Source organism: Puma concolor, chromosome A3 (genome assembly GCF_028749965.1).
Source record: "Puma concolor isolate L17-30 chromosome A3, mPumCon1.1.hap2, whole genome shotgun sequence".
NCBI lineage: Eukaryota > Metazoa > Chordata > Mammalia > Carnivora > Felidae > Puma > Puma concolor.
The window spans coordinates 136,346,734-136,356,224 of record NC_141669.1 but is presented as its reverse complement, the minus strand read 5'-3'; the positions used below and the strand labels follow the sequence as shown (position 1 = coordinate 136,356,224).

Here is a 9,491-nt window from a genome sequence, read left to right as displayed (position 1 = left end):
ATGCGGGGGCGGCGGCGGCGGCGGGCAGCCGGCGGCGGTGGGGCGCGGGCGGGGGCGCCGCTGGGGGGCGCCGCGGACCCCAACCCTGCCGTGGGCCGGCCGGCCGGGCGGGGGGCGGGCTCGGCGGGCCCGGGGCCCCTCCCCGCGCCGTCCCCGGCCCTCGGGAGCCCCGCGCTGGCACTCGACCAGGCCCCGGACGTCTTCGTCCTGCGGGTGCTGCTGGAGGAGACCGGGGAGATGTTCCAGGTGGCGCACTGCCACAGCGACATGACCGTGCGCGAGCTCAAGGAGGAGCTGGAACTCGTCGTCGGCGTCCCCCTCGACCTGCAGCGGCTCCAGTACCTGGACCAAGGTGGCCCCCGCCCGCCCCCTTCCCTCGCCAAGTGCATGGCCTCTGCCCTTCCCAGCGTGCGGTCCCAAGTGCTGCCCCCAGGTGTCCGGACAGACCCCCCCCCTCCCCCCCGCCAGGAGACCCCAGATGGAAAAGCCAGCCCAGGCCCCCGCGAGGACTTCCCAGTCCCTGACAAATCAGGTTCACATTAGACCTCAAATCTCAAGGCAGACCCAGTCCACACAGCAAGACCCCAATCCACAAATCCTGCCCGCGTCAGGACTGCAATCCTGAAGCAAGCTGTCTGGTCAGACCTGTCCACGTCAGGACCCCCGAATCTCAACACAGGTGCTGCCACAGCCGGACCCCTCAAGACCCTCGGGCTGCTGTGTCTCCATCAGGGGCCCAAATCCCAAAGCCAACAGCGTCCACACCAAACCAGAAGCCTGAAACACAGCCTGTCCTGAGTGGGACCCCACAATCCAGGGCAAACCTTCCCATATCGGGACCCCAAACTCACCGCAAACTTCCAAGTCCCCATGTTGGACTCGTAAATCCTCTCAGCCCTCCAGCCAGCCGTTGAGCACAGAACAAACGCTGCCCACTCCCGGACCCCCAAACCAAGAACAAACTTGGCCAAGACTGAACCCCAGGTCCCCAGGCTAACCCTGTGACCCTCAAAACCCTGAATCCTCTAGCAACCGTGTCCGCTGAAGGATACTAATGCCTGAGACGAACTGCCCACCTCAGGACCCCATACCTCTATGCAAACCATGCCCAAGTTTGAACCCCAAATAAAATTCCCCAAGCTACCCCTGCTTACAACAGAACCCTAAGTCCCAAAGCAGATTCTTCTCAGATCATGACCCCAAAGCTCAGAGTGGACAAGCCCAATCCTGAGCCCCCAGTCTCTAACCGCTTGTGCCTTTGAACCCCGATCCATCAGCCATCTCTGTCTGTGTGAGGATGCCAGAACCCAAAATGAGCTCTTCCCACATCTGGGAGCTAGTTCCCAAGCTCACCGTGACGACACTAGAACACCAATCCTAAGCAAAATGTCCTCCTAAGGGCTCCAAAGAATGGGGCAAACTCTGCCCACCATAGGACCCCAAAACTCAAACATACCCATATCTGAAACCCAAGTCTCAAGGAAACCATGTTTAAGCCAACTATATCCATGTAAGGAAGCCGAAGTTCCAAGCAAGCCTTGCCTACGTGAGGACCCCAAGACTCGAAGCAAGCTCTGTTTGTATTTGAAACCCCAAATCCCTCAGGCAACCTTACCAATACCAGAACCCCAAGTTCTAGGCCAAACCTTGACCATCTCGGGACCCCAAATCGCAGAGCAGAGCCTGTCGCCTTCAAGACCCCCAGAGCCCAGGGCTGACCTGTCCGATTCCTTACCCTGCGTTGCTACAGTACGCAGGACTCTGTTAGAACCCCAAATCCCCAAACAAGCCTTGCCCACACAAAGACTCCACATCCCAGAATAGACCCTTCCCACACCAGGACCCCCAAACAGAAAGCAAACATTGCCTTCATCAGAATCCCCAAATCCAGAGCAAACACTGCCCTCATCAGGACCCCAAATCTCAAAACAAACTCTAGCCATGTTTGAACCCCAAATACTGGCACTAACTCAGTTCGTACCAGAGCCCCGAATCTCAAGGTGTGTCCTTCCTTGTCCACATCAGGAGCTCAAAACTAGCCCCATCGGAATCAGAACCCAGCACCCAAAGCTCACTGTGGCTAGATCAGGACCCCAAGGCCCCCTATCCAGACAGATCCCATGTGGGGTAAGGACTCGGAGCCCAGTCTCTCCCTCCATTGATCTCCTTCCCTCAGCCTGAGGACCTGGCTGTCCCTGTCCTGGTATCTACAATGTTTAGGATACGAGAACAGGACAGGATCAGGGCCCCTGGCTCCATCATCTCCCCACCCGGTTGAAATCAGTGCAAAAAGACTTCAAGGAAACGGAGATATAAAAAACTCTCTGGGCTGCTGCACAGAGAACGTGAGGAGCCCGTAATGCAGACATACTGCAGCACCCCTGCAGGGGCCAGGAGCGATGGAGACAGAGATCTGAGCGCAGCCTGTCTTCACAGTCTCCGCTCCCCCAGACGCTGCCCTTCCGGGGCTCAGTTTCCTGATGTGTAACACGGAGCCTCTTAGCTCTCCAATCCTTCGGGCCGTATCCCGCTCTGGGCAGAGAGGACTCGGGAAACTCAAAATGCACATTGAAGGCCAAAAATACCTTCCTTCCGCTCTCTTTGAAATAGGTGAAGCATCTTTCGCGATGTATTTATTTTGCTATCGGAGTGTTTGGGAGATGCTCCGGGGGCCTGGCGGAGGCTTTATTTGGAGAGAAGTAGATCTCGAACCCAGAGTGTATTTAACACATTAACGAGGAGGTGAGCGGCTGAGGGACAGTAAATGTCTGGCACCCGTTCTGTTAATTCATTTTCACTGATGAGCTATGCTGAGCAATAAATCCGAGAAAGCCAAGAGGCAGTGAAAGAGACCGAGTGACTTAGCACTGATGTCACAATCCTACCAGTCAGCAAGCACTTAGCAACCACTGCAAGCTTGACCTCTCTCGCGGCTGCAGTCCTTACTGTTGATAGCAAACAAGACGGGAAGAAGGTGTCACTACGTTGATAAAAGAAATTTGGGTTTCTGCCTATAAATGATCCGCCGATGCCTCTCTCCCCACCGCAAGGTTGCCAGGGAGGATTACATGAGATCACGTGTGTGTGAAAACCTTGAGGGACACAAATCTAAAAGGGGTGAGCAAATTCATGGATGAGGGTCAACCTTACACGTCTGTTGTCAACTCTAATAATTTATTTAGCTGGTGATAATTAGTCTTTGTCTAAGCCGAAGGCAGTTGCTGCCTGTAAACAGAGAATGGCGGAGCTGTTCGGCATGTGTGAATTGCACTCTTTCTTGGGGAAACACAGCTTGATTCAATTTTTTCAAAGTTGTTAGGAAGTCAAGTTGTCTTGCTGAAGACTGATGACTGATTATCCTCTGTGCGAGAACCACAGATAGGAACCTAATTAACAAATTTGCTAATTGCTACTCCTGTTTACATCCACCGTCTGAAGTTTCTCGTCACCAAAGGGGGGGGTGGCCAGCGGAGCCTTGAGGGACGAGGTCGTGGCACTGGAGGGAAGGCAGGTCTGTTCGGAGCCCTGGCTCTACTCTCCTAGCCATGGGAGCCTCCGTGTGCTCACCGACACTCAGAGATGACAAACTTAGCTTGTCACGAGGGTTAAAGAACGTAGGCGCTCGGTACAAGGCGCTTAGTAATCACTCAGTCGCGAGTCCCCAAAACTCATGAATTCCACTCGGAATAAATGGTAAATCCAGCCTGGCAGAGTTGAGACTTCGCGCTTGTAGGGTTGCTCGCGGAGAAAAGAAATTATGCGACCCCTAAGCAAGATTATAGGTGGCCACGTAAGGAAGTGTATATTTCAAAAGGTAGGCTGAAGATAACGTTGCTGAAAATGTTCTAGAGTCCTCCATAGCCCTGACATTCTTTCCCAAAGAGTCTGCATTTATGAGGTGTGAGTCGATCCACTCACCCCATTCTTTTCTGTGCGTGGAGGGCTGCTCTGGGCGATAACACAAAGGAGTTGTAACGTCTCAAGGCCAAATCACGGTGAACGTCAACATTACAATTCTTCCCTTACCATAAATGCTCAGCTGGGGCGAGTTGTCCCCCAGGGGTCGTTTTGGCAACACCGGGAGACGTTTTTGATGGTCACAACTAGGTGAGCAGGTTATTGGCCTCTGGTGGGTAGAGGCCAGGGATGCTGCTAACACCTGGCGATGCCCGGGGTGACCCCCACAACAGAGAATGATCCAGTCTGACATGTCAGTAGCATCAAGATTGAGAAACCCTGCTGTAGAGACGCAACCGAGTTCTGTCATTGTTACATCTTTAGCCAACTGTTAACAACACCAACCAGAGTTAGTATTTGACTTTAATGTATGACTGACGCACATACATTGTACTGTTTACTGTCAGGTAGTTCTATTTCTAGAGTTTGCCTCATAAAATGACTTTACCGGCTCATGTATTTTTTTTTCCCCCAACAGAACAAGTTATAATTACAGAATTTTATAAATTGTTGCCATTTTGGGGGGTGGTTTCGCCTCTGTTTGAGCTGAGCCAAATTAATTTTCTAAAAAGCATTAACGACCACAAACAGACTCATGTGGAGTCATCAAATGAGATTGGTGCTCAAGGTTTTAAAATTATCTTTGTGATGCCCAAGGTCAGATAATCTCTTAAGTTAACCAATGTAATTGTTTATCTTTAACACCCAATTTTTTTTTTTAAAGAAAAAATTATTCCCTGTAGGAGTTTTGATGGATGATACCACACTGAAGTTCCATGATGTTGTTCCTGGTGGAATTATTTCATTATGTATCTGGCATTATGATGGATGGACAGAACTGATTTTGGCGGCTGTGGAAGGGGATCCTAGTAAGGTGTTTTCACGCTTCTCTAAATGGATATTATACTTCATGAAGCAACCGTAAACTGTGGATGTGTGTGGGGGAGGGTGGTGTGGGAATCGTGGGCTCCTAATGATCAAATCCTACACTGCGTGGTTCCAGTCACTCTCGGGTTTGCTATTTCACGGTGTTCACCTGTAACCCACTCGTGCCCCACGCCACCCCACAAAGGAGACAGGGCAGTGCATTTTCTATCCGTATGTATATTTTGTAAAGTTGAAAACCTGATTGAACAGTGAACGAAGAGCTCCCCATAGCTGGGAACGCGTAGTCCAAAGAAAGTCCTAATGTGGGTCTGCCCCTCCCCTAAGGCAACACTACTCGATACGCAGCAGGTGCCTGGTCTTTGCCAGGCCTTGTGCGCAGCTCTCGGCTGGGCTCTGGGTGGGCAGTGGGGAGGAGGGAGGAGGGAGCCCGACGGTCTGCCCAACAGTGAAGACGGGAGGCTGGGGGGACAGGGGCGGCCAAGTGTATGTTCCTTCTAGAAGGCACATTTGGATGCAAGGCCATGAGTGTGCGGGGAAGGGGTCGAGGAAGGTGGGCTGCAGGAGGGTTGCTGGGAATTAGATCTGGGAAGGGTGGGTCGTCTCCGGGGAGGCGGGGACAGGGCTGACTGGAACCCCCTCCCACCACCTGTGTGCAGCAGCCTTAGAAGGAGGGGCTCCCCTCCCGGGTCCTTCCCCGGTCTCCTCCTGCTCCTGGCCTTCCCCTGCCTCCCCTCTGCCACCGAGGCCTGGGCCCTGCCTGGGTTTTCTGGCTCTTGCCCTGAACCCCGGGATTCCCTCCTGTCTCCCACACTTTCGGGTTCTGCTTTCCCCCCACGGCCGCTCCTACGCCGGATGCCCCATATCTAGGACCGAGTTCCTCTCTGTCGGGGCCCACAGCCTTCCTCTCGTGCTCAGAGCCTTAGTTCAGCATGAGATGATTATATTATGGGGCTATTTTTCATCCGCGAGTGGAGTTCAGAGCGTTCCAAAAGTTAGCAGAGACAATGGGCCCGAAAATAGATCGGAAGGCCAGAATTCATCAAGTCTCCAGAGAAGTGCACTCCCCTCTGGGGAGGCCACTTCGTGTTGGCTGGTGTCTTCCTTAATGGCCAGAGCCACCTTCCTCTGGACACCCAGAAAAGTTATTTTCTCTTCAAAACACCGACAGGAAGAATTTCCTGCCTCCCGAGCCTGCCTGATGGTAAATGCGGATTTCCTGGACACGCATAGAGTGTTCAACAATGTCCTCCCCCGGGGGGTGTCCCGGCTTCTTAGTCAGGGTTTGCCCCCCTCTGTGTCCACCACAAGCCTCAACTTGCCACTGGAGCAAACCTCCCCCTGGGGAGGGTCCCGGCCCCCACCAGGCAGGTTGGGCCCTTTTGAAGTAACTCTGTTCTGTTGCCCAGCTGTCTTGTCTTGCTGTTGATGAGGACTCCGTCTACCAAACTGCAAATTCAAAGCATCTTGGAGGCGAGCGGAGGAAGGAATGGATATGTCAGAGGGCGTTCGTGGCCTTGTACATTACCTCCCACAGAGGTCACCCAGATGCTGTGCAGTACCTTCTAGAGCACGGTAATTCTGAGAGACAGCTGAGTGTGTCCGCGAGCTGGGGTCTTGTGCGGGTAGGGGGACCGAGTGGCTTGGCTTTCTGGCCCCTTCGGCAATGGCATCCTGGATTCAAGTTGTGTCCACCACCCCTCACGGTCCCAGTGGACCACTCGCCGTCTGTCCGAGGCGTCTTAGGACCTGCCTACTAAAGGCTGTGTCCCCCCCCCTCTTGGCCAGGACTCCAGAAGAGTCTTTCTGTTGCGAGAGATGCAGCTTTCAGGACACGAATTCACAGGAGCAGCCGCGAGGGCTTCCCGGCCTGTTACGTCCAAAGCAGACACGCTGCCGGAGACGTCCCCAAACTGTCTGTGCTATTTCTGCCCCACCTGAACTTGGGTTTCAGCAACAGTCCGAGGCACCCAGCCCCAAGCCGGCACCGGTCCCTGGCCAGTCTCCTTTCTCCGAGGCTTTGGATTTATTTCGCTCAGAAGACACTTACCCCAAACCCCGTTTTCATTTCTGCCCCCCACCCCCACCCAGAGGGCAAGTTGCTCCTTCTCTCTCTGTCCATAGAAATAGAAACCTTCGGGGCACCTGGGGGGGCTCGGTCGGTCAAGCGTCTGACTGTGGCTCAGGTCATGATCTTGTGGCTTGTGGGTTCGAGCCCCACGTCGGGCTCTGTGCTGGTGGTGCAGAGCCTGCTTGGGATTCTCTGTCTCCCCCTGGCTCTCGGCCCCTCTCCTGCTCATTCTCTCTCTCCCTCAAAATAAATAAAGAAACTTAAAAAAAAAAAGAAAGAAAGAAAGACATAGAAGCCTTAGTCTGCATTGTCTCTGGATTAAAGGCTTCTGTGTATAGTCCTGCCACGGTAAACTTTCTCTTCCCCGGACGTAGGATATTTTTGGGCAAAGAGGCCCACGGACCGATCGAGGTGTCGACCATCCAAGAACAATAGACAATAGTTGCAGACGGCCCAGGCCGCCGGCTTCCTGGGGAAAAGGAAGAACGTGACGTGCCGTTTGGTCAGTGGTTTGAGGCTCAGAAGGGAGCCTCATACCAGGGTCTCCCATATCAGCCTGCCCTCAAGTCAGAACCCTTTCTTTCCTGCCCGCGGCCTTGACCCCAGCCTCTCTGCGCCCCCTGCTTCCAGCAAGCAGGGCGGGAGTATCCCCGCGGCCTGGGCCGAATGGCGCTTGTGTCTGTCTGGCGGGTGGTGGTTTTCCTGAGCGGCCTCCTCCTTGGCTGTTCGCAGCCCAGCAGTCCGTTAAGCTCATAAAAAGTCATTTTCACTCTGATGGAACTGCGATGTATTCGCAAGCACCAGTTAAAACATTACAGCCAGCTCTGCAAAGTTTTCTGGGCTTTGCAGACAGCTGCTGCAAAAAAGCCGTGCTGTGGCTGAGGCTGGGCGTTAGGAGAACCTATTTAAAACTTTACCTCGCCGACCAGCCATAGCTCATAAAAACTGGCTACAGAAATGTCAGCTGCATGTAATTGAATCGCCTTGTTTTCTGTGTCATGATATTTGTTACCCAGAATTTGATTCAATTCAACAAGTCCATATTGGACACCTGTCATTAGCCCATCCATCTGCGGGAGGCAGTGAGGAATTCAATCGAAGTGAAATCTGTCCCTGAGTCAGGGTGCCCATCGTCTGTCATTTCCCGAGTGCCTGTCTTCTCCAGGCATCGCGCTACGTGCTGGGGATGAAAACAGCGGTGATCAAAACAAGTGTGTTTTCTGCCTCCGTGCAGTTTGTGAAGGGAAGTCAGCAAATTATTACAAATAATTAATTCCATGGTCAATCGTGCATGGCATGTTCTGAAGATACAGTGTGTCTACTGAGCGTATGGGGGTGGGGGGGATACACGGGAAGAGGGGCTCAGGAAGGGTTTCCTGAGGAAATAAATGAAGGATAGCAAGAGAGCCCGGGGCGGGGAGGGGGGCGCGGAAAAAGGTGACAGGGTTTTTAGCAAAGGAGACAGCATATGCAAAAGGCCTGGGGCAGGATGAGGGAGCAGGGTGTATTTAAGCGATGAAGATAGAAGCCTGGTATAATTGGAGCATGGAGGGAGTGGGCACAGAGCATGGGTGGGTGGGGGTAATGCTGGAGTGATAGGGGGAGGTAGAGGTGAGACAGAGCACTGACAACCTAGAAAATCACCACAAGGGTAGCGGACGTCAGAAACGGGGTTGGAGCAAGTGTGTGCTCTGGGCAGACTGGAGGCAAGGCGGTGCCGGGTTCAGGGGCCAGTGAAGCGACGCCTCCCCTCTCACACTCGCTGCTGGGGTCGGGGGCAGTTCGGATTCTCCCGAGCTTTCTTTCCGTGGCCTCGCCCCTCCCGCGCTTCTCCTCTCGAACGTGACTCCGAAGGGGAGGCTCGCGGCCGGGAGGGCGACCCTCCCTCAGCCAGCTGTCTTATTTTACAGGAGCCGACTGTCTCCAAAGAACCCCCATGGGCAGGACCGCCCTGCACGCGGCTGGGGCCATGGGCCGTTTGGACTGTATAAACCTGCTGCTCAACCACGGGGCCTCGGTCACCGACAAGGATGCCAGGGGGGAGACCCCCATGTCCATTGCCCGGCGCATGAACCGCAAACACAGCGAGAGGCGCATGTTCCTTTTCTACTGGATGACAAAGTCAGGGACGACGGACCCGAAGAAACTGCTCGCGAACCAGGTTTCTCACAGGGTGAAGGGTGGGTTTGGCTCCAAGAAGGGCCCAATTTAGCTCCCACGGGCCACGTGTGCGCGTCGAAGCTGACTTGGGTCACTGTTCGGAGTTCAAGTCCACTGTGGCCCTCGGTGAGCAGGAAGCCAAGAAAACATGGCAGTCCCTCTGAATCAGGTATTACATCATCTGTCCTGTTCGCGCACGGCTTTGGGGGGGTGGGGGGTAGGTGAGTTTGCGCTCATTCTGGAATCCATGACGGACTGAGCGGCCTCTGATGCCAGCCTTTAATTTTGTGCTATTTGTGCATTGCCTCTGACAACGCTGCTTGGGGTGATGGGCACCAATTACCTTCTCTCCCGTCTGGAGACCATCTAATGCGTCAGCATAAGAGAAGTGATAGCAATAATGAGAATAGCACTGTTC

General features: G+C 54.0%; 1 protein-coding gene across 1 annotated transcript; it reads left to right on the top strand.

Annotated features, from left to right (window-relative positions):
* ANKRD60 (ankyrin repeat domain 60) lies at positions 1–9,238 on the top strand. The gene is made up of 4 exons (XM_086702821.1): positions 1–352; positions 4,701–4,831; positions 6,252–6,417; positions 8,824–9,238. Exons 1-4 carry the CDS (start codon positions 1–3, stop codon positions 9,123–9,125), a joined length of 951 nt encoding a protein of 316 aa, XP_086558947.1. The 3' UTR covers positions 9,126–9,238.
* Positions 9,239–9,491: the final 253 nt, after the last annotated feature.